The sequence below is a fragment of the Rhineura floridana genome, chromosome 8 (genome assembly GCF_030035675.1).
Source record: "Rhineura floridana isolate rRhiFlo1 chromosome 8, rRhiFlo1.hap2, whole genome shotgun sequence".
Lineage (NCBI taxonomy): Eukaryota > Metazoa > Chordata > Lepidosauria > Squamata > Rhineuridae > Rhineura > Rhineura floridana.
The window spans coordinates 52263963-52289994 of NC_084487.1; the positions used below are offsets into that span (position 1 = coordinate 52263963).

Genomic DNA, 26032 nt, shown 5'->3' on the forward strand with positions numbered 1-26032 from the left:
CGGGTTTATTAAGGGATATATGGTAAGTGAATTGAATGAGAGGGGGGAAAGCATGGGTTGGAAGGCTGGAAAATGCTGGATGATGATTGGCTGAGTGTTTGAATGGCTGAAGATATAAATGGGAGGATGAGAGTTGAGAGGGGGTCAGTTGGTGAGAGTTGTTGGAGAGATGTTATTGGAGAGTTATTTGGATGGTTTGGTTGGCAGAGTTCTGAGAGAGGGTTGGATTATATTTGGCTGATATTTAGACAGTATATATATGACCAGAAACATAAATAGTGACACTATATGAAACCATACGCTTGTTAAACATTCCTAAAGTAATCTTGTTATTTCCTGGTGTTATCAAATAAATACTTTTATTGGTTTACCAAAAGCCTGATCCTTGGCTGGGAATACACAGACCAGAAGGGAGGGCAGGGTAATTACCAATGCTGAAGGGAAACTGTATCATATGGTGGCAGCGGTGAAGGGAGATACTGTAACATCGTCAAGTATCCAGAGCAACCCGGGATTGTATGCTTTATAGACAAAGATACAGCCAGCTTGGAAAATTTACTTTTTAAAACTACAACTCCCATCAGCCCCACCCAGCATGGCCACTGGATTGGGCTGATGGGAGTTGTAGTCCAAAAAAGTAACTTTTCCAAGCTCTGGATACAGGGGGGATGTGGACAGCAAGGGCACCCAGACACAAAGTAACAACCCATAGGGAGACTAAGGCGAAGTCTCTAGCGGTATTGTTTACAGGGAGTGGCTGATGGTGCTGCCTAGCAGTGGGATCTTGAGAGATCTGTGCTAGAGCGGAGTGAGAAAAAATAAAAATGACGATCCTGACTGGTGGTGTCCTGAGGTGGTGCCTAGTGAAAGGTGGTAGCCACAAGCAGATGGGAACCTGACAGGTGGAGCCAAAGGTGGGATCGTCATACACACCAACCCAGGCCACCAACCGCTGGGATGCTAAGCTAACATGGAGTTGCCGGTATGGGCCGATATATCTGGTAGGTGCACTTCAACATACACACTTAGGCTGCAGTTCTAACCATATTTATCTGGAAGTAATCACCATTGAATTCAATAGGACTTACTTCTGAGCAGACATGGTTAGGATTAGACTATTGCTCAGGTAAGAACTGTACATCTGTTGTTTGTAGAACTGTACATCTGCATGCTTGTGATAAATGTGCATGGGTTTGTTTCACTGTGCTGATTTAACAGTGAGAAAAGAGAATTGTCAGTGTAGGTGCATGACACATGAACTACACATGGGCTGTTCATAATTTGCCCTATGGGGAATTAGGTTTGTGTGCACAGTAGAGCTGGTTCCCATATGCATGGGCATCACTTGATGATAGCAACATCCAGTGATGGCTTGTACATGTGAATCGGCCATGATAGTTATAATTTAATGTTTTTATAAACCACTTAGAAGTTTCTCACAATCGATCAGTACATAAATTTTGTTAGAGACTTGAGATAGAACTTTCATATCCCCTGATATCAAACAATATTTTTAAAGGAGTTAGTTCACATTCAGCTTCTAGTCATCAAGTTAAAATAAATCAAGTGTGTACATCACTTGTGTACAAGTGGTAATTGTGTATATTGTTTCATGTACAGTACACTGCTTAAGAGAGTTTTGTTTTTATTAAACAGTTTGTACATATTTCTAAATAAACTAAATAAAAAATATATGGAAGTATGTGAACAGGCCTACATGGCTGATCTTTCCAATTTTGTGTTTGCTTTTCTATCCATTGTAGATATTCATATGAGGTTGTTTGATATGTCCATTGCATTTATTTATTTATGTATATCCTGCCCTTCCTCCCAGCAGGAGCTCAGGGCAGCAAACGAAAGCACTAAAAACATTAAAACATCATAAAAACAAACTTTAAAACACATTAAAACAAAACATCTTCAAAAACGTTTCTTAAAAAAAGCTTTCAACATATCTTCTAAGATTAAAACATTTTTTAAAAGAAGGTTTAAGAACATATTAAAAAACAATTCCAACACAGATGGGATAGGTCTCAACTTAAAAGGCTTGTTGAAACAGGAAAGTTTTCAATAGGCTCAGGAAAGATAACAGAGATGGAGCCTGTCTAATATTTAAGGGGAGGGAATTCCACTGGGTAGGTGCCACCACACTAAAGGTCCGTTTCCTATGTTGTGCAGAATGGACCTCCTGATAAGATGGTAACTGCATTATCTGCATTGCATTAAGACTGTAACCATAGTAGTTGTAAGTGAAGTGCACAGAGGACCATTTTGCTTAAAAAATAATCTTTAGTTATTTTATTCTAACCTTCCTCAAAGGAGTTCATGGCAGCATCCAAGCTCTTCATTCATCCATTTATTCTCACAACAACCTCATGAAGTAGGTTAGAATGAGAGACAGTGGTTTGCCCAAGCTTTTCTTCAGTGTCTGTGTAGGGGATTTAATCTCAAATGCAGTTAGAGGTGATTATAGAGGGAGCTTCATGGCTGAGCAGGCATTTAAACCTGAATCTTCCTGGTCTTAGTCCTACATCAGCCTTTCATAACCATTGGGTCCCCAGATGTTGCTGGACTACAATTGCCATCATTCCTGGCCATTGGCCATGCTGGCTAGGACTGATGGTTGTTGGAGTCCAACAACATATGGGACCCAAACGTTGGGAAAGGCTTACATTCTAACCAGTGTTCCACCATCTAACTAAAGCAGGGAATCCTACATGTTTTGATGATGTCAAAAGCCTGTTATCCACACCCCAAGTTGAATGTTTTCCTTCTGATGACCTTACATTGAAATTAATTAAAACTCTGCAGTATAATATCAGTTAAGCAGCAGGAACTGATTAGAAAAATAGAGATAGGATAAATGGTTGCTATTGATTTTCACAGTCAGTAAAAGGTTGTACTAATTATGTGTAGGGTATCCTAATGAATGAAGGTCCTCAAATGCAAAGATGTATCACTGAACACTAAAGTCAGAATCTTTCAGACCGTGGTATTCCCGATCTCTATGTATGGATGTGAAAGTTGGACAGTGAAAAAAGCGGATAAGAGAAAAATCCACTCATTTGAAATGTGTTGGAGGAGAGCTTTGCGGATACCATGGACCATGAAAAAGACAAATAATTGGGTGTCAGAACAAAGTAAACAAGAACTATCACTAGAAGCTATAATGATAAAACTGAGGTTATCATAATGAGAAGACATGATTCACTAGAAAAAACAATAATGCTGGGGAAAACAGAAGGGAGTAAAAAAGAGGAAGACCAAACAAGAGATGGATTGATTCATAAAGGAAGCCACAGACCTGAACTGACAAGATCTGAACAGGGTGGCTCATGACAGATGCTACTGGAGGTTGCTGATTCATAGGGTCACCATAAGTCATAATCAACTTTAAGGCACATAACAACATCCTAATGAAATGATTTAAAAACTACTGTTCAGCATCTCCTTCAGAAATGCCATTCACAGCTCTTGCTTCTTTAGAAGATTGTTACTTAAGACATTTTTGATGATGTTTCCCTCATGGAAATGCTGTTAGAAATGCAACATCCTAAGTCTACCACTCCTGTGCTACTGCAGTGGAACATAAATTACTATTCTTCGTCTAGGGCAGGGATGGGGAACCGGGGAACCTCCAGATGTTTTTTTATTCCACCTCCTATCAGTACTAGCCAGTGTGGCCCATGGTCAGGGATGATGGGAGTACAACACCTAGATGGTCACAGGTTTCCCACCCCTGATCTATGAGGATAAGATCTGCTTCCATGCCACCTTTTTCCTCTGTGTATCACCTGGAGAGCTGGCATGTAGTCTAAGCCCCTTATCCTGGGAGCTGAGCCCCATCAGCCATACTTTTTGGTAAGGATTTGTTACAGATAGGGCTGTAGCGCTTTCCTGCCCTGCCCAAGATCAATGAATTTGACATGAAATTACCTACTGGAACTCTGATTTTCTGAGAATATAGTACTTGTTTTCTGCTAAGGCAACATGTGGAAGTTTGGGATACGTTCCTAAGCACAAGTCAGTTGCATCTGGTATATGGGCCCTTTAAGATCTAGTCTAGTCAAATGTTCAGTCATCTGTCTTTGGGTTATATCTGCTGATCCCATCTATCAACCTTGAACCATTGGCCTGACTGGTCATTTTTCCAGGTTAGGCCTTCTGCGATGGAGTTAGCTTAGGACCCCCTCCCTTCAAGTCCATGGCTTTATACAAACATCAACAGTGATCCATTAAAATCTATCCCTCAATGATCTATTAAAATCTATCCCCCATCATAGATGGTTGTGGAGATATGGTGGGGACAGACCAAAATATGGGCAAAAACAAGAAGAAAGGAAAGTCCAATCCACTTTCCAGCTGGCCTTCCCCTGCCTTCTGCCCCCTCAACCATACAAAACATAAAAACAAGCCATGAAGTAAGAATTATAAATCCAGCTTTTAAAGAATATGCTTCCAAGTACAGTTACTTAGAAGCAAGTTCCAGGATGAGATTGGGACTTATTTCCAAATTCATTTGGAACCAGCAGTCTTGTACCTGGTGTTGCTTGGTAATTTCTTGGTAAGAAACCAAATAATCAATGCCATTTTGAAATCAGTGGTTAAAATCTGCAGTTCTGAAAGGTTCAGTCTGCCATCTTGATTCAAAATGGCATCCAACTGTATCAAAACATAGACAGAAACCTGCTCTTTGATTTCAGAAACCATCATGCAAAGTTTGACTTTAAGAACATATGAAGATCCTTCTCGATCAAGCCAATAAGAACATAAGAACATAAGAAGAGCCTGCTGGATCAGGCCAGTGGCCCATCTAGTCCAGCATCCTGTTCTCACAGTGGCCAACCAGGTGCCTGGGGGAAGCCCACAAGCAGGACCCGAGTGCAAGAACACTCTCCCCTCCTGAGGCTTCCGGCAACTGGTTTTCAGAAGCATGCTGCCTCTGACTAGGGTGGCACAGCACAGCCATCATGGCTAGTAGCCATTGATAGCCCTGTCCTCCACGAATTTGTCTAATCTTCTTTTAAAGCCATCCAAGCTGGTGGCCATTACTGCATCTTGTGGGAGCAAATTCCATAGTTTAACTATGCGCTGAGTAAAGAAGTACTTCCTTTTGTCTGTCCTGAATCTTCCAACATTCAGCTTCTTTGAATGTCCACGAGTTCTAGTATTATGAGAGAGGGAGAAGAACTTTTCTCTATCCACTTTCTCAATGCCATGCATAATTTTATACACTTCTATCATGTCTCCTCTGACCCGCCTTTTCTCTAAACTAAAAAGCCCCAAATGCTGCAACCTTTCCTCGTAAGGGAGTCGCTCCATCCCCTTGATCATTCTGGTTGCCCTCTCCTGAACCTTTTCCAACTCTATAATATCCTTTTTGAGATGAGGCGACCAGAACTGTACACAGTATTCCAAATGCGGCTGCACCATAGATTTATACAATGGCATTATGATATCGGCTGTTTTATTTTCAATACCTTTCCTAATTATTGCTAGCATGGAATTTGCCTTTTTCACAGCTGCCGCACACTGGCCCATCTAGTCCAGCATCCTGTTCTCACAGTGACCAACCAATTGCCCTTGGGAAACCCACAAGCACTTGCCCTTCCTGTGGTTTCCAGCAACTGATATTTGGAAGCATACTGCCTTTGCCCCAGATGCTTTAACCTTTCCTCATAGGGGAGTCACGCCATCCCCTTGATTATTTTGGTTGCACTTTTCTGAACCCTTTCCAGCTCTGCAATATCCTTTTTGAGGTGATGGGACCAGAACTATAAACAGTATTCCAAATGTGGCTGCACCATAGATTTATACAACGGCATTATGATAGCAGTTTTATTTTCAATACTTTTCTTAATGATCTCTAGCATGGAATTTGCCTTTTTTACAACTGCTGCACACTGGGTCAACATTTTCATCGAGCTATCCACTATGACACCAAGGTCTCATTCTTGGTCAGTCACTGCCAGTTCAGACCCCATGAGCATATATGTGAAATAAAGATTATTTGCTCCAATATGCATAATTTTATATTAAATTTCATTTGCCGTTTTACCGCCCCTTCACTCAGTTTACAGAGGTCCTTTTGGAGCTCTTCACAATCCCTTTTTTGGTTTAACAACCCTGAACAATTTAGCATCATCAGTAAACTTGGCCACTTTACTGCTCACCCCTAACTCTAGATCATTTATGAACAAGTTAAAAAGCTCAGGTCCCAGTACCGATCCTTGGGGGATTCAATTTTCTACAACCCTCCTTTGGGAGAACTACTTTCTATTTCCTGCTTCTTAGCCAATTCCTGATCCACAAGAGGATCTCTCCTCTTATTCCATGACAAGGTACCTTATCAAAAGAATGTTGAAAGTCCAAGTACACTATGTCAACTGAATCACCTCTATTGCTTGTTGACACTCTCAAAGAACTGTAATAGGTTGATGAGACAGAATTTATCCTTGCAGAAGCCATGCTGGTTCTGCTTCAGCAAGGTTCGCTCTTCGATATGTTTGGTTATTTTATCATTAACAATACTTTCTATCAGTTTTCCTGGGACAGATGTTAAGCTAACCAGCCTGTAATTTCTGGGATCCCCCCCCCTGGAACCCATTTTAAAGATTGCCGTTATATTGGCCACTTTCCAGTCCTTGGGTATTGAGGTGGATCTGAGGGACAAGTTACATATTTTTGTTAGAAGATCAGCAATCTCACATTTGAGTTCTCTCATCACCACTGTTTGCCTCTGTTCCTCAGACTCCCTTCCTGCAAAAGTTAGCTCAGGCACAGGGATCTGCCCTATATCCTCCACTCTGAAGACAGATACAAAGAATTAATTTAACTTCTCTGTAATCTCCTTATCTTGCTTAAGCACACCTTTGACTTCTTGTCATCCAAGGGTCCAACCAGCTCTCTAGATGATCTCCTTTTAATGTATTTAAACAATGTTTTATTGTTGGTTTTTATGTTTTTAGCAATGTGCTCCTCAAATTCCTTTTTGGCATCCCTTATTGTCTTCTTGTGTTTCTTTTGCCAGAATTTGTATTCCTTTTCAATCTTCTCATTTGGACAAGACTTCTATTTTTTGAAGGAAGCCTTCTTGCCTCTAACAGCTTCTTTGACCCAGCTCATAAACTGTGCCGGCATCCTCTTGGCCCTGTTGGTACCTTTCCCGATCTGCAGTTTAAAATCCAGTTGAGCTTCTAATAATGTGTTTTTAAACAGCTCCCAAGTGATTTTGAGTGAGTTGACCCTCTGGACCTTGCCTTTCAACTTTTACCATTCCCCTTAGTCTTGGGAAGCTTCCTCTTTTTAAGTTAAATGGAACCGTGTTGGATTTCCTTGGCAATTGGCCATTTACTAAGGTCACTGCTCCTCATCGGTTCAACAACACTTACATCTCGCACCAGGTCCTAGTGCCACTAAAGATTAAATCCAGGGTTGCCATCTCTCTGGTCATTTCTATGACCAAATGAAGTACCAAGAGGTTTCCAAATGCATAGTGGACAGACAACTTTCCAAAATATATAGTAGATTAGCTCTGTTGTTACAGCCATCCATCAGAAAGGAAAAAATATTTAACATTAAAAATTAGTATTTTGGGGGGGCGTGGCTTGGTTTAGAGCTGAATGGAAGCAAGACAGATTAGCTACAACAGCTATGGGACGATAAAGGTGATAAAAGGCGGCAGAATTGAGTGATCGAACATTTAAAAGTAAGCCACATATAAAGAATGCTACAGAGCACACTTTGGCAGCATTCAAAAATTCCAAAGCTGAGCGTGAGTTGGGAAAATATTGCATTTTTGCCTTCCTCACCAGACAAGGATGGGGACAACATGGCGAAAGGCAGTGTTAAAACACAGAAAGGTGTGAAACCGACAAGCTTTTTGACAGACAGTAACAATGTCAATGAGCAAATCAGCAAACTCAGACAGGCTCTAATGGCAGATTGGGGGGCGCGCTCTGCAACCATTAGAGACTAACATAGAAGCTATGTCTGCACAGATTTTGGACATTGCTAAAACGGCAAGTGAGGCAATGCAAATGGGCCTTGACGACCATACTGAGCTTCAACTTGTCAAAATGGCAATGGCTGACACTGAGTTCCGTCAGGAAGAACAGGAAAACAGGGAGCATAGAAAGAATTTTGGGGTATGTGGGATCCCCAAAAAAGAGGAAGGGGTGGGTGTGCCTAGTTTCTTAGTAAAATGGATTGACTCAATTGACTTGGGAATTACTATATCACTAGAAGATATTGAACTATCAATAGTCACTGTGTGACTAGACAAAGATCAAGACCTGACGACCTCCCTAGAGACATAATAATATGATTTGAGAGATACCGCATTAAAGAAGCAGTATTTAAGGCCTTATGGAATTTAAAGGAAGTTAAATACGGGGAAACTCCCATAGAAGTATTCCAGGACATTTGCCTGGAAACCCTAAAAAGATATAGTGCTTTCCGCCCATACACAGCAGCTCTGAGGCAGCAATCCCTTATAGATGGAGGTTCTCCTTTAAATTGATCATCGAGCACAAAGGAAAGTTTCTATCAGCCTCAGACAACACCCAAGCTGAGAGCCTGCTCACGGAGCTAAAAGTAGCTATACCCGAAATGGTTAATCCAAGGGCGGGAAATGAGGACAACAGAGATAATGGGCTTACATGGCAGGTTCAAAGGAAACTAACGGGGGGGGGGAGAACTGATAGCCCCATCTATATATAGCGTCCCTTACTGATTTGTTTTATTTCCAGCATAGGCAAGAAAGACTATTGCATCTATATCATAATGCCGCTTTCATGTGACAATTTATAACTGCTGATACCAACTGTCCCATAGTTGGGAGAAATTTACTGAGTTCTTTTTAAAATTAATTAATTAATTAATTAAAGTAATAAAAGTAAACATGCAACCATATCATTCTGTGAGAGGCCTAGAGATGTGGGTCGAGTCCCCAACCAGGTCCGCGATACCTGCTCAGAAGGCAGGAGAGAGATCAAATTTTTAGATCATCAATTGGGACTCCATGCTATGGGGGCTTTAGCTATCTGGGAGTAATTATCCCAAAAGAGCTCAACCAATTATATAGAAGAAATTTTGGCAGTCTTTGCAATTTAGTAATGAATGAGCTACATTCTTGGAAACACCTTAATCTCTCCTGGTTAGGAAGGGTAGTGGCTATTAAGATGTCTATTCTTCCAAAATTGTTATTTCTGTTCCAAACCCTACCTATCCACTTAAAGCTAAAAATATAAACGCTTGGCAAAAGATACTTAATGAATTTGTCCATAGGGGAAAGCGAAGCAGGCTCATTAAGTCTGCATTGTACAGACTGAAACATAAAGGTGGCTTTGCTATGCCTAATCTACAACTAAACTACGATGCGTTTCAATTAAAGCAATTGATATATATCATTAATGGAAATGGAAATATTCCGTGGGTCCAAATCAAATTAACTCCAGGGCACCCCTCTCTCCAAGCAGTCCCTTTTCTACATTTGTTTTGGGTGGCCATCCATAAAATAGCAAATCCCTTTACTCATGCCACCCTGGTGGTTTGGAAAAGATGGGAGAAATTATTAGCTCCAAGGGACTCTCCCCTAATCCCCTTTCTTGACCACCTAGAATTTTCCTCTCCTGAAAAATACCAACAGTTTCGAGACTGGAAAGAGAGAGGTTTGTTCAGGATCAGAGACCTAGTGGAGAGGGGTCACCCAATAACTGAAGCCTCTTTGAGAGATAAACTATGTGGTCTCCGAATCAATTGGTTTAGCATTCTACAGGTCATGACTTTTACTAAAAAGCTATTAGGGGGTGGGGCTCTTACTTGCTCCACTTTATTCAAGCACCAGTGCACTTCATTGCATTGAAAGGATGAGCCTCTTTTATATATGATACTAGTTGATAATAAAATGGGAAACACTGATGCCTTTCATCAGGCTTGGGAAGATGACTTAAACTTCCGAATAGAAGAAACTAAATGGAATCATCTGTGGTCATCTCCCCTCCTGAAAACTACATCTGCTCGTATACAAGAGGCAGTAATCAAAACTTTATTAAGATGGCATTGGACCCCAGTTAGACTCTCTCGCATTACAGGTCAAGTGTCACCATTATGTTGGAGGAGTTGCAGTGAACAAGGAACAATAATGCATTTATGGTGGAATTGTGGGGTGGTGTCCAAGTTTTGGACACATATATTCACTGAAGTATCCCGAATGACACTTTAGAATATGGTTAAAGACCTGTCCTTGGCACTGATATCACTGGGATGTGATTTGAATCCTAAGGTAAATCACAGAGAGCTGATTGCTTTACTGTTTACTGCAGCCCGCATGGAAATAGCGAGACATTGGAGGGATCCTACGGGTCCCTCACATTCAGACTAGTTAGAAAGAGCGTGGGAGATCGCCTTATCAGAACACTTGACTGTGTATAGAAGGGTGGCTTGTGATCTAACACAAAATGACAAGTTTGAGAAAATATAGTCTCCTTTCATCAATTTTGTTAACAAGAAAGAAACAAGCTTCGGCTATGGGGCGGTCTATAAGTTTAATGAAATAAATAATAAATAAATAAATAAATGTATGCATGGGACTGTGTGTAGAGGTTATGTACATGTATTATGAGAAAGACGTTGATGTCAGCAAGATGCTTACAATATGAATAATGTTCTCCAATGAATTTATTTGATAACTTTACATTTTCAAAGAACCACGCTGCATAAGTTTATATTTTACGTTCAGTTGTTTACTTGAGAAAAGCATGTACAAGTTAATATAACCTGCTGTATGTTGTCCTTTTTTGAAAATTTAACAAAAATATTTTTAAAAAATAATATTCTGGAGTGTTTGAACACACACACAAACACAGATGCTTGGGCAGAGTTATTTTTACTGACTTCTTACACCAACTACAACACTGTGTATTAATGAAGCATTTAGAGTAAGTGATGAACAAACATGGACATCTTCTCATGAATTTAAAAGGAAGAAATGGAGATACAATCAGTTTAATTTCAAAAGGAACAACAGGATACCTGCTTAGGCATGAAGGAGGGAGTTCATTTTTGTTCCAAGATGCTTAGAGGCCAGGTCAGTTAGTCCAGCTTCCCATGTGAAAGTATTTTAATAGTGCTTGGTAAATAATAATCAATGTAAACTCCAATAAGAAAAACTTACTATGAATGTTTTTTTTTGTGGTTTAAAAAATAATAATTACAAAACAAAGGACCTGACCCTGAATGCACGTACATGAAGTAAGTTCCATTGGTTCCAAGTAAATGTGCTTAGGATTACAATCAAATTTTTTTTTTAAAAAAATCACTGTACATCCCATATTTCACAAAGAAGAGGTGTAAACTTGTGGTCATTAACTCGCCAAGACATCAACATATCTGCGTGGTGGTGATTAATAGTCCGCAGTTCTGTAAGACGACCCAGGAGACATGCAAAGTGTTGAGGATTATCTGTGTGATAAAGTTTGCAGAATTTTTGCAGAACTTCAAGCAGTGGCTCTTGAAGCCTTTCCACAGACTCTCTATCCTGTACGTATTGCCGGTCTGGTTTTATATTTCCAAGAGGGTGAGGGAAGAAACAAATATGAGAGTTACTTCAAATCTGCCAATTCAGAAGATCACAGTGTTCAAACTTCAAGCAAAATCCATGAGTTATCTCTTCACATATTACATTCTTCACTTGTACATAGCTGTAGTACTAAGTTGTGCATCAGTAAAAACCTGCTGCAAGTTTCATTGCCATTGTTTCTGAATGTTTTTAAAGATAACAATTTCAACTATTGTAATAGAAAATTATCGTTCAAAATTCAATTATTACACATCAATCCAGCTCAGGGGAAGCCAGTGGATGGGGTGCCGGTGGAGGAGGAGCCAGTGGAAAGGTCTGCAGCATCCAACTGCCACTTGGGAACCTCCGGGCCAGCTGAACGTAGGCTCAGCCGGGAATGGAACGTAAACACTATCTCTCATGAATGCCTGTACCTGTGAGTAAGCACTCTCCATAGACTTCCATTGTAATTATTAGACAGACCTTTTATTAGACAGACCTTTTTATTAGACAGACCTTTTTCTTTGTGTAACTTTGACCTGGGTTAGGACCCACAGGAGTGCTCTGCCGCAGCTGAGCCAGGGTGAGGGGCTTCTGCTGGCAGAGCCCAGGTAAGCCAGGACTCTGCTGGCTCAGCTGGGGGTCCACCATATCCAACTCCCCTCAACCTGGCATAAATTTAAGTTGGATTGCGCGCTTATGCAGGAATGTTCATGCTACCTGAAATTTACCTTGAAAACTGCATGTTAACCGTATAATCTTATGCATGTTTTGAGTTTGTACATACCGATACATCCTATCCTATTGAGTTTTGTCTGTTTAAGGTACTTATATGCTGCCTCTGCCTTTCAGGAGAAAGATTTCCCAACGTCGGTTACAAAAGATAATTTGGTCCATATACATAATAGGATCATTTAGCTTCATATACAGAGCAGGAACGTTGTGCTTCCAAATGATTTAAAGTACAATCCATTTGCCTAAGTTCCCAAAATAATCTGCTACACTAGAATGTTGTGAGAAATCATTGTAATTCATTTTATTTGTTTACCTTCTAACGTTGAAGCACACAGAAGTTATATTTACAAGCTTTTTCTCCAGCTGTGACAATGAGATGTATAAGCTTTTAAGATTAAAAAGCTCACTTGCTCATTTTTGTTATGTGCCTTCAAGTCGATTATGACTTATGGTAACCCTATGAATCAGCGACCTCCAATAGCATCTGTCATGAACCACCCTGTTCAGATCTTCACTTGCTCATACAACTCCAGATATCAGGGACCTGAATAAATGAACATTTTACTCAAATCAAATCATACTAAAACTGCTCAACGATGCTACAGTGATATTCTTTTCCACTTTTGGGGGAGATGTAGCCCTCTTCAGGTATGTATGTATGTATGTATGTATGCATTTATTTATTGAATTTATATACTGCCCCATAGCCGAAGCTCTCTGGGTGGTTTATAACAATTAAAAGATTGAAAACAAATATATAAATTTAAGGATACATTTTTTTAAAAGCAATTTAAAAACACATGCTAAAATGCCTGGGAGAAGAGAAAAGCCTTAACCTGGCGCTGAAAAGATAACAGTGTTGGTGCTAGGCGCACCTCATCAGAAACATCATTCCATAATTTGGGGGCCACCACTGAGAAGGACCTCTCCCTTGTTGCCATCCTCCGAGTTTCCCTCGCAGTAGTCACCCGGAGGAGGGCCTTTGATGTTGAGCGTAGTGTACAGGTGGGTTTATGTCAGGAGAGGCATTCCATCAGGTATTGTGGTCTTAAACCATGTAAGTCTTTATAGGTTAAAACCAGCACCTTGAATCGAGCTTGGAAACATACAGGCAGCCAATGCAAGCGAGCCAGAATCGGTTTTATATGTTCGAACCATCTGATCCGTTACCAATCTGGCTGCTGCATTTTGCACAAGCTGCAGTTTCTGAAACATCTTCAAAGGCAGCCACATTTAGAGCACATTGCAGTAATCTAACTTGGAGGTTACCAGAGCATGGACAAGTGAAGCCAGGTTATCCCTGTCCAGATAGGGGCATTGCTGGGCCACTAACTGAAGCTGGTAGAAGGCACTCCATGCCACTGAGGCTACCTGAGCCTCAAGTGACAGAGATGGTTCTAGGAGAACCCCCAAGCTACGAACCTGCTCCTTCAGGGGGAGTGCAACCCCATCTAGGACAGATTGGCCATCCACCATCCGGTCAGAAGAACCACCCACCAACAGCATCTCAGTCTTGTCTGGATTGAGCCTCAGCGGGCTATTCCATCCTGCTAGCTTTTATTAGCCAAGAAGGGCAAGGATCCAGCACAGAAGTGGTTGCACAAACCTGTCCGAGAACATTGTCAATGTCCTCAAGATGTACCAACTGAAACTCATCCAAGAAATCAGGACAAGGCTGTGCTATGGATACCTCGCTTGATTCACTTGGGTCTAAGTCCTGGCGGATGCTAAAGATTTTATCCTGGAAGTGCCTAGTCCATGACAGAGAGACTGATGTAACCCCCCCATTCAGATCACCATCTTCATGTCCAGTTGCAAAAACCAAGTCTAGAGTAGGCCCTGCTACATGTGTTGGGCCAATGGCATATTGGGACAGTGCTATGGTTGTCATGGAGACCATAAATCCTGAGCCGCCCTATGCAGTGGGATAAAAACACACAAGAGTAGGCAGGATATGGGTGTGCTAGCTCCACCCATGTTGTTATCACAGAATTATAGAACAGTAGAGTTGGAAGGGGACTATAAACCCATAAAGTCCAACCCCCTGATCAATGCATCCCCATCACTCTAAACTTGTGGAAGGTGACTGAAGTGAGGAACTTGTGGAAGCTCCCCATGTGTTTTAGAACCCTGGAAACAGTAAGGAGTGTAAGAGGCTCTCCACTTCACACAGTTACCCTCCACAAGCTGGATGACAACAGGAATGAAAATAAGGGGGCAAAGCTGGAGTGCTAGTCTCCACTGACCCCCTCCCCACATGTTTGCATAACTTTTAATGGCAGCATCTGAAGAAGGCTGGAGTAGCCCATGCTTCCTCTCCTCCATTTACTTTCCTTTGTATTTTCTGGAGCAAGCCCATCAGAAACTTTCATAAAATCTACCACTTGCCAGCCACCTATATATTCCTGTGTACAGTAGACTGTGTGTTAGTTGCTGTGAACCATAATATGTGCACATTCACCAAATAGATGGCAGAGTCAGCTTTGAGAATGCTGATCACTTGCTGAGGAAAGTTAAGTTAAGAAGGCTTTGATTGTGGTCAGTTCTGCAAAGATAAGCACAACCATCTATTCATTGGATATGAATATGGATATGACCAGTACAACCTATGGTCCATGCAGCACTGGAGGTGAACCAAATACAGAAGACTTTTTCTGGGTTAGGGTTTATATGGCTAGTTGGTTCTTGTATTGAACGGCAAGGATTTTTTTTCTATAGGTATCATCAAATTTGTTGGACAACCTGCAAGTCTCAAAAATTATCTAATGTTCCTCTTGCAAAGATTTACTTAAAATTGTAAGATTAATATTGTTTGGTATATAACAACAACAACAATATAATATAGAAAGAAAAACAACATAGTAGGTCCTCAATAATTTTTGTCCATACAGCAGTGGTGGGAAACCTCAGGCCTGGGGGCCAAATGTGGCCCTCCAAGCTCTCTATCTGAGCTCTCTGTAGACCACACCTCCTTCTTCACCCTCTGTCCCTGGGCCATACCCTTCACTGGCCCTACTTTCCTTCCACCTTGCGTGTTTTTGTCTGGTTGGAATGCGTCCTTGGACTCTGATAATGCCTGTTGCTTATTTGGATAGAGGATGGGGGTGGTGTGAGCATGTGTAGATATTAAACTACTATATAAAGGTAAAACGTTTGTTTGTTGCTCTGCCAACGTTTGCTTCTCTGACCACACCGACCACTGGCATGTGGCTCCAGAAAGGTTGCCCAGAAGGGAATGTGGCCCTCAGTCAGTCTGAAAAAGCTTTTTGCATCCCTGCCGTACAAACTTACTGGCTTTGCCATGAGATGCCAAGAGACCAGGTGTGCAGCAGTGCCCCTCTTTATTGACTGCAAGGCCCACTGCCACAGAATCCTCTTTTTATTTTTAAAAAATGTTTTACAGCGAGGCATGTACATAGTTACAGATATTAATGCTATTATTTTTACTTTAAATATATATTATCTTTTTCTACAACATTACAGTTTATGTTCCCAAGCAAAGAAATGGCAAAGCAAGCCATTTACTCCTGCAGTTATTATGGTGCTAAGATTTATGTTATTTTTTAAATACGAAACTGCTCATGCTCAGTTTTTTTTTAAATCAGGACCAGTTTTGTGTGTGCTGTTTTAACATATCAAGAATGCAGAAGCAGTTGTAAAACATGGAATGATGTTGAGGATTGGGGAGAGAGAAATGTTAATTTTGTGCATCCATGGCCAATATTCATTGTCATCTAAAGGGGGAGGGAAGTCTAGGGCCATTAAGTCCTGGTTTACCTAGCTGGACCACTGATCAAGGGTCCCATTGGCTGCTATTTAAAAATCGCATAGACAAATTTAATTTAACATGTAGTTAATAGAAGCCAGATGAGTTTCCAAAACAGACAACTAACAGGGCTTTTCCAAATGATCTCAGTGATTTTGCTGGGATTAAAGGGCTCAGGTGGTCCTTAAGGTATTTTACTTTTGTATAATTCTAGGACTGGCATTATAAAACCATCTAAACTTGTAAGATCCAAGATGAAACCGTGTAGCTGAATATTCCTACCTCTGCACTTGAGTAGCAAATGAAGTTTCCTTTCATTTTAACTGTTCCTTTTATTATTAAATTGCACTAGAAAAATCATTTTTCAATTGCTTTTTTTGTATGAGACATCAAAATCATATCCTTTTGTCATTCGCCTGACTTTTTGTTTTCTTCCTCTCACACTGATCTAAAAGACTGAAAATTACCTGGAGATAAGATAACTATTGCTGTGAGTAGAGCATATTCTTCTTGACTCATCTGCAGTTCCCCAACACTTTTATAGAAATGGAACATGGGTGTTATGTATTCATCTGAGATACCTATAATACAAAATATTGAGAATAAATATAATTAAATATAATATAATAATAAATATAATTAAAACTATAGTTCTACAAATATATAGTCAAGTATAGGGATGGGGTCCATTGGCTGATGCCAGTTCGAAAGCATTCCATCAACCTAACAGGCTGGTATCAGTTAGAGTTCATTCTTTGTCTGCTACCAGTCCAATCCCAACTGATATTTTTAAAGGAAATATTGATAAATGAAAGGAAATACAATAAAATTATTGTTCTTAATACCAATATTTTAGAGGTAGATTTATATATATATAATAGCCATGGAAAATCGTTACATAAAAATACAATCTACAACAATGGACAATAAGTAAATTAATTGAAAATTCAGTACCAAATCCGACTTGTGCAGAATTCTAGCACATCCCTGGTCAAATATCATGAAATTGAATTGAGTATCATTTATTTTGATATATTTAGCCTGTTTGGTATGTTAAGTGCTTTATCATGTTTCAACTTCACATCAGTTTTTGAGGCCACAGTTATTCCCATCTGGCAGATATGGAAATGCATCTGAGACACAGTGAAGGGCCCTGCAGGTAACGTTTGAGTGGGGTTGCCTAACTGTCAATTACCTGCAGTCACAATGACATCAGATGACTCATTTTTTTGCCTATAGGGGCAAAGGTGCCAATGATCACCTGACTGATGCACAATGGGAAAGGCACACTCAAACCCCCCTTTAGTCCAGCCATGTGTTTACCTGTCTTACAGGTAACATTGTAAATATATCAGGGGTAGGGCAGTTGGTTGTGGGTTGGGTGAAACAGCCTCATGGGCCAAATAGGGAGGCCTGGTAGGCCTACTTAGGCCTGTGGGCCAGAGGTTCCCCCCCTGCTGCAGTGAAATCTCCAAGGCCACCTTGGAGTCCATAGCTGAGCAAAGAGGTCCAAATGCTTGGGTCACGTTTCCACACTGGCATGACCAATGGTTAGGAATGATGTGTGTCCCAACAACACCTGGAGAGCCATAGGTTCCTCACACTACTCTGATTGTTGTTGTTGTTGTTGTTATGTGCCTTCAAGTCGGTTACAACTTATGGTGACCCTATGAATCAGCAACCTCCAATAGCATCTGTCGTGAACCACCCTGTTCAGATCTTGTCAGTTCAGGTCTGTGGCTTCCTTTATGGAATCAATCCATCTCTTGTTTGGTCTTCCTCTTTTTTACTCCCTTCTGTTTTCCCCAGCATTATTGTTTTTTCTAGTGAACCATGTCTTCTCATTTTATGTCCAAAGTATGACAACCTCAGTTTCATCATTTTAGCTTCTAGTGATAGTTCTGGTTTAATTTGTTCTAACACCCAATTATTTGTCTTTTTCACAGTCCATGGTATGTGCAAAGCTCTCTACTCTGATTTAGTGGAGCTGAAGTTAGGCTCTCATGCAAGTGTATCAGTTGTGAGCTGAAATTTCATCCTATACATTTCAGCATCTTAGGATCCCTGGCAGCAGAATATTAGATCATAATACTATATTGTTATGGTCAGGTTTCAACACATAGGTGCAGTTCTCTGGTATATTTGGGGCCTTTTAAGAATGTAAAGAATCAGGCAGGAACAGAAAGGTGCAATGATTATCTACTTGACAGCTTGGGAAAGGAATACCTGAAGGTAGGGAAAGGGCAGAAAATTTATTTTGTTCACATTTTACTGTGAACCTACCTAATATGCACTGCTTAAAACAATACATGAAGCAAAGCACAGCTGTCTTTTGAAATTCACAGTTCTCCAAATTTTGCAATCCTGCAGCACATTTCATTAAAATTTTAAGTTCATGGCAACTTCTACTGATTTCAGTAGGAGTTAATTGGAACTGACTTCCTCTAGATTGGGGCCATGGTGGAGAGAACTTTATCTGCATGATCCCATCAAGTGATTTCCCAATTCAAATTTCAAATGCGTAGTGATTTCCCAATTCATTTTAAGACCAAAATTGATGTATTTTCTAATAATAAATCATGTGTGAAAGTAGTACAAAAGCTGAAAGACTTGTGAGAAAGAGATCATATTTCATGTTAAGCCTAAATGACCTATGACAGTAAGAGGCCTCTTATATCAACTATTAATCATTATTCTAGAGGGGGACAGAGAATGAAGAGTGAAACAGAGTATAGCACAAACACTATATTAGAATTATGTTGCAATCCAAAACAATAGAAACGGAACCTGATTCAACACCCAAATTGAGCAAGAGCCTGAAACTTAAAGCTCAAACAGTGGGAAAGTATGCACACACACCACTTGTGTTTTATTCATCCTTCCTCACAGATGTTTCCTGATTTCCTCATACTCTATGCTCTTTTTGAACACAAGAGGGGGCTATTTTCCCATGTAACCCCCTGCCTGTTCAGCCTCATAAATTCGGGTGGGTGGGAGAGATATTTCAGGCTTATTTTCCTCATCTCAATGGACTTAAGTTGCAAAATTGAAAGATCAAGCTGATTTCCATTATTATGTTCCTATCATTAAATACCTTCCAGAAATTATCAATTTATAGTAGCTTATACATCTTTTTTGGGTATTTGGTGATTGAGTAGCTGTATTTTTACTAAAACTGCAATCCAATACACGTCTGCTCAGTAAACTCCATTGGGTTCAATGAAACTTACTCCCAGATAAGTGTGTACTGGATTACAGCCTAAAAGAGAGATTTTATTAGGACTCAGTAAAAGGTCTGGGAGCATCTGATGCCACAGCACTTTTAAAGCTAAACAAGTGTGGATCACTCCCCTGACTGGGAGAGCACTGAAAGCCTCATGTATGAGCAGAATATGACTATTTTATTTTAAAGTGGAATTTTTTTTCATATAATGATCTACCCACCCACCCACACCCCATATAAACATAATTTGTTGCTTAATACTTTGTTTCCTAATACCCTCATAAACAAACTACTTTAGAAAAAATATTTGGATTTAGGATCCATTCACACAGCTACTTGGGGGCTTACCCTCACTTTTTGAATGAATTATATGGTGAATTAATTGTATGGATCTGCTCTGATCACTTCATCTGCATAATGAGCATTATAGATTTTCTCACTCAGCTCATGTGGTGTGTACAAGGTGGCAATCTGTGTTCATGGTGACTGATTCGCATGATTCTATGCTCACATTCTGTCCATGAATGGGGGAAGTAGAAGAGTGGAAAGACTCAAAGAAAAAAGCATCCAAAATGGTTCCTTAATTGTAAGCTGTCTACATGGCATCTCTTTCTGTCAAGGCTTGTCTCTTCTCTGTTCCTGCAACATACAACATCACTGTCCACATGGGTTTGATACATTGCTTCAAGAGTCCAAGCACCAGTGTTCCATGTTCCTTACAGCAACTTGAGCTGGTGAGGAAACTCTGTGTCTGTACAACATGTCAGGAGCACATGGAGTGCTGCAATGTTACAGGGGTGGAAAGGCAATTTTGAGGCTGTTTCAAGACCCATGGAGACTGGCCCTAAAAAACTTGCTTCATCAGAAACAAGTCACTGGAATGGTGTGTACCATCTGTTGTGCTACAGCAGCTTAAAAAACACAGCATGTTATTGTGATATTGCAAGTACAGACAGAAATGTTTTGAAGTTGAGGTGGAAGTTGGCTTAAATCTGAACACTCTAGCTTAAGTCAGTACAGGCACCTACTATAAAATCAGTGCCTGTTTATTCTGTTTTATAATTCTTCATATTTTCCCACTTATAAGGACCATGTCCTGTTCTCTGCTCATTATTTTGTCTGTCTGCATTTAGTTACATTTGAACTAAAGAGACATGTTTTTGCACAGATTCATCCCATAATCAAATAAATATATATAATTATATGACCTCTCCTGGATATTGTCAAGAGTCATAGAATCATAGAAGAGTTAGAAGGCGCCTGTAAGGCCATCAAGTCCAACCCCCTGCTCAATGCAGGAATCCAAATCAAAGCATTCCCGACAGATGGCTGTCCAGCTGCCTCTTGTCTATAAGCAGTAGGCTCTTTCTACTGTTTCAAATGTTTTGTTGTATTTTGAATGGCCTGATCTTATGCTTCTAAACTAAATAAATCCTCATCCTAAAGAATCTGTTCCCTTCCTAGAAAGCAGGGGTAGACAACCTGTGCCCTACAAGGCCCACCTACAACCCTCAGCCTAATTTCACTTGAATGGGGGAGCCTGGAGGGGAATGAGAAAATAAGGGGCAGGAGCCGGATGTGTGGAGTGATGGAAGGAGGAGCAGGGGAAAGCCTTCTGCAAGGGACCAGTTCAGATCTCTGGCAAGAGCAATCTATCCTTAGCCCGGTTGGCCACTGGGCAGGGAGGGAAAGAGAGAATGGGGTGTCAGGAAAAGACAGAACAGTGGCAGAGAAACAATGAATGTGGCTTTACCCACTTTAGGCTTTGGCCCTTTTCAGCGCCCACTCTGGCCTTGCCCACTTAACTTGTGAGTGAATGCGCCCTCAAGAGAAAAAAATGTTCTTCCACATGTGTAAAACAGCATATGCAAGGTACATATGGGGGATATACAGGGAAATCTGTACTACTCCAAGTAATGCATATGATCTTCATGATTATGCTGTCCAGTGAAAGTACTGTCTAGTTACTGTAGTTTGAGGCCTTAAATGAATGGTAGATTAGTTTTTTATTTCTTTCCGTGATACCAGTCAAATTTTATCTCTGCTTTCAGGCTAATTCTCTTTATTATACATGACTATTTTAATTTCCCTTCTTCAGTAATAAGTTCTAGATTTATGTACTTGAAGAGGGAGTACTTATTACAGCTAGATATTTAAATTAAAAGAAAAGAAGAAAAACAGCTGTGAGGGAAAATGTTTTGTGCTAATTAATTATGACTAAGACTCTTGTTAATATGGATGAAGAGATCTTTCATCTGGATAGGTTTGAAGTTGCCAGTGGATATTAAATCAAAGAATAAATGAGCTCTTGTTTTACTGGGAAATAAACATGTTAAATAGTCATTATATTATAGTTTATGGCACAATCTTTTGTTTAAATAAAAGTCTTTTTCACAATTCCAAACCCTTTATTAGAAAATTTACTTATTATTTATTTAGATTTTATCCTGAAATACATTCCAAAAAGATCTTTATAAATCCTGCACCAAGCCCTGACAAGCTTTTGTTTATCACTTAGTCCAGTGAGTCAAACATTCCTGTTGGTCCTGATGAACCCAGCACAAGGCTGATACAGATTTACATTTAGCACAAAATGATTCAAACAAAATTATTTTAAAAAGTGAAGGAACACTTTTTATTGAATACCTATACAACAAGTTCCTACACATTTAAAGCTGACAGCTCTTCATGAGGGGAACGTTTGTTTTAATAACTCTCTTTACTTCCAGGGGTGTGGCTAGCCCGCTGCCAAGATGGCTGCTTAACCCTGGATCTTGGTGATATCCCTCATTTCTTCTTTACTGCAAATGGATGATTGTCTATAGTTTTCATGGCCTGTGAGTAGCTACACTTGGGGGACTTAGAGGAGATCACAAATGCTCTAAATTTAGTTCTCATAGCTTTTAACATCCTTGTTCTATTACATTGCAACTTTTGATAGCTCAGTGGGGGGTGAAACTGAGATGCTCAAAATGGTGACTAACAAAGTGAAGGGGGGAAAACTGTCAAAGGCCACTGCTGAACTTTCTCTGGCAGATTTTGCTGAACAAATGCAACAAATGCAAATTAACTTTATGGAGAGTTGGCAAGCTGCTCTCAAACCCCTTGAATTTAAGGATTTGACCACCCAAGTTGCAGAAATCGCTACAACTGCTGATGAAGCTTTTGAGCTGGCTTTAAGACAAAAGATCAGAACGGATCTCCAAATTAAACTGGAAGATCTGCAGGATAGCAATCGCAGACAGAATCTGTGCATATGTGGCGTCCTGGAAGGGACTGAAAAAGGAGATATGATTTCTTTTATTGTTAAATTACTTATGCAACTGTGCCTCACAGAACCTGTAGCAGCAGCTGATATTAAAAGGGCTCACTGTGATCTGCACTGTAAATCATAGGATGGTGGCTCCCTTAGGGACATTGTTATTCACTTTGAGCTAGTTTGCAAACAAGAATTAATCTATGTTATATTGCAAAAGCTTAAACAGATCTCCTATGAAAATGCTGAATTACAGATTTTTCAAGATGTGTGCCCCGATACCCTGCTGCGCCGCAAGGGTTTCAGACTGTTCACTGTGATTCTGCAAAAAGATAACATCCCCTACCACTGGGGTTACCCTTTCAAGCTTATGGCTCATCAAGGAGACAATTTTTATACAGCTTCAACGATAGGTCAAGCATCTGTTTTATTACACAAACCTATTTAGCTAATTTTAAAGAAGTGGTGGGGTTAGAAATCAGCTACAGAAAGTTGGAACATTTTTGCATGAATTTCTCCTGATGAGCACAGGCTCACTTGAGTGATGTATTTGGTCTCCTGCTGGTGTTTGGTGGCTTTAAATATTTAGGGTAACTGTTACCAAAGACTTAAAACAATTAAAAAATCATAACTTCAATCCATTAATATGAGTATTAAAACTGAGCTTTATTCTTGGAAAAACCTTTCCCTTTCTTGGCTTGGCAGAGTGGCTGCAATGAAAATGGTCATTCTGCCCAAGTTTCTCTTCCTCTTCCAAACTCTCCCCATTTATTTCCCTGAGACAGTCCTACAGAAATGGCAACAAATGCTTGACTCTTACTGTAACGGCGGTAAACATTCACGCTGAAGTAAAACAGTCCTGTATTGCTCGAGTAATAAGGGAGGTTTTGGCATGCCAAATCTGCAACTATATTACAAAGCATCGCAGATTAAACAACTAGCTCAAATGATTCTTTTTGATCTAAGTGGATTTCAATGGAAATTACTTCGGAAGTGAAATGCCCATCAGCACGATCACTCCCTTTGTTACCACTGTGCTCTTTCCTCAATCACACACCCTTTCTTGAACACCACCTTGAAAACCTGGACTTGATGGGTCCACAAACTAGTGCCTTGGCCATCCCCTCTTCTTCCATGCCTAGATCACCCCAAATTTCATCAGACAATTTGAAGGTTGGGAGCAGAGGGGATTGCTAACGCTGCGATCTGTTTGATCAATGACATCCTTTACAAATTTCTCGATTAGAAAAACAACTCTCTGGGTTAAGAGTCAACTAGTATAGAATCTTACAAGTATCCTCCTTTATAAACACAATTTACAAACCAGGTTTGCCACGTTCTTTGACGTCCTATGAAGCCCTGTGTAAATAAGGAACTTCTAGCCAAAAAGGCACTATCTCTATAATTTATAGCCTCCTATTAGAGTTTAAATATGGAAAAGAAAATTCGGTACATTCCCAGTCTCTGTGTACGGATGTGAAAGTTGGACAGTGAAAAAAGTGGATAAGAGAAGAATCAACTCATTTGAAATGTGGTGTTGGAGGAGAGATTTGCAGATACCACGGACCGAGAAAGACAAATAATTGGCTGTTAGAACAAATTAAACCAGAACTATCACTAGAAGCTAAAATGATGAAACTGAGGTTATCATATTTTGGACATACAATGAGAAGAAATGATTCACTAGAAAAGACAATAATGCTGGGGAAAACGGAAGGGAGTAGAAAAAGAGGAAGACCAAACAAAGATGGATTGACTCCATAAAGGAAGCCACATCTGAACTTACAAGATCTGAACGGGGTGGCTTACAAAAGATGGTATTGGAGGTAGCTGATTCATAGGGTTGCCATAAGTCATAATCAACTTGAAGGCACATAACACAAAGATCTAGGGAGGGAAATCACGGAAGAGGAATGGAGTGATATATGGGTAGGCCCACACTCAACAGCCACCTCAGCCCTCATTAAAGAAAATGCTTCGAAAGTTATACATCGGTGGCACCTCACTCTAGTCAAACAACTATGTCAACTCCTCCCTCTCCCCTGTGATTGAGGGAAGGCCCGATCCGTGGCTCTTTCCTACATTTATTGTAGGACTGCAATAAAGTGAGACAATTCTGGAGTGATGTTTTTCAAATTGCTAGTAAAGGTCTTAAAGCTACAATTATCCCGGATCCTGCCTTGGCACTTCTTTTCCTTAAAGGGGGTTCCATTGTTCCTAAAACTCAGATGTCTCTCCTATTCAGATTCCTACTTGCAGTGAGGCTTGAAATAGCCAAAAACTTGAAGGGGGCAGAATATTTATCAATACAAAATTGGTTTACCAGACTTTGGCAACTTGTACTAGATGAAAAATTAACCCAAGAGTAAAAAAAAGCTTGGGGGAAGACATCCTCCAATAAATTTACTCCAGTATGGTATCCCTTTTTATGTTATGCTACCGAAGATGGGGCAGACGCAACGGCACCCTCATCATTAACTGCCTTTTGGTGGGATGTGTACCCTGCTTTTTAATTCTATTATTCTGCTTTCTGGTATTCTTTTTATTTTATATATAAATCTTCTGTTGCTGAGTGTACTCTTTTTCTATTTTATATGGAGTGACATATTTATTGCATGTTTATTGTTTTACTGGTTGGTTGTTACATTTACTAGAAATCTCAATAAAACACTATTCACACACACACACACAAAAACTCTACTTCCCACAAAGAAAAGCTGTACATTCACTTCCATGCCCAATTAAAGATGGTGGTGCTTACCTTAAAGCCCTAAATGACTTGGGATCCAGATACCTGAAGGAGTGCCTCCTCCCATATTATCCTGCTGATACATTAAACTGAGTCCCTTTCCAACTGAGTCACTTGATGCAGCATGTTATGTTTGTACAAACATTGTAAAAACCTTGAGGTTGGTCCAGAAGCTGCAGCTGGTGCAAAATGTGGTGGAGCAACTGCTCACTGGGGAAGGAGATTGCCAATGTGTTACCTCACTGCTGAAAGAATTGCACGGGCTGCCCATTAGCTACCGGGCCAAGTTCAAGGTTCTGGTTTTAGTCTATAAAGCCCTATGCACCTTGGGACCAAGATACTGGAAAGATCATCTTATACACCCAGTTGATCACTATGGTCTGCAGGTAAGGGCCTCTTGCAGATACCATCTTATCTGCACAACATAGGAAGCAGACCTTTAGTGTGGTGGCACCTACCCTTTGGAATTCCCTCCCCTTCAATATTAGACAGGCACCATCTCTCTTATCTTTTTGGCACCTACTGAAGACCTTCCTCTTTCAAGAAGCCTTTTAAGTAGAGATTTTATCCCAGTCTGTGTCTGTTTTGGAATGGCTTTTTAAGATGTTTTAAAAGTTTTTTTAAAAAAGAAAATTTACTTTTAAATTGTTTTGTTTTTGAGATGTTTTAAGATGCTTTTAGTGTTTTGTCCCTTGTTTGCCACCCTTGGCTCCATCTGAGAGGAAGGCCAGCACAGAAATGAA

General features: G+C 40.2%; 1 protein-coding gene across 8 annotated transcripts in view; it reads right to left on the minus strand.

The window, feature by feature from the left end:
- Positions 1-10715: 10715 nt before the first annotated feature.
- The window catches only part of NR1H4 (nuclear receptor subfamily 1 group H member 4), a 56807-nt gene continuing 41490 nt past the window's right edge, over positions 10716-26032 (minus strand). For all 8 annotated transcript variants that reach the window (XM_061639489.1, XM_061639490.1, XM_061639487.1 and 5 more), the window contains 2 exons: positions 16529-16642; positions 10716-11556 (listed from right to left, as the gene is read on the minus strand). In XM_061639489.1, the coding sequence (XP_061495473.1) occupies positions 11318-11556; positions 16529-16642 (353 nt within the window). In that variant the 3' untranslated portion in view covers positions 10716-11317. The remainder of the gene's footprint in view (positions 11557-16528; positions 16643-26032) is intronic.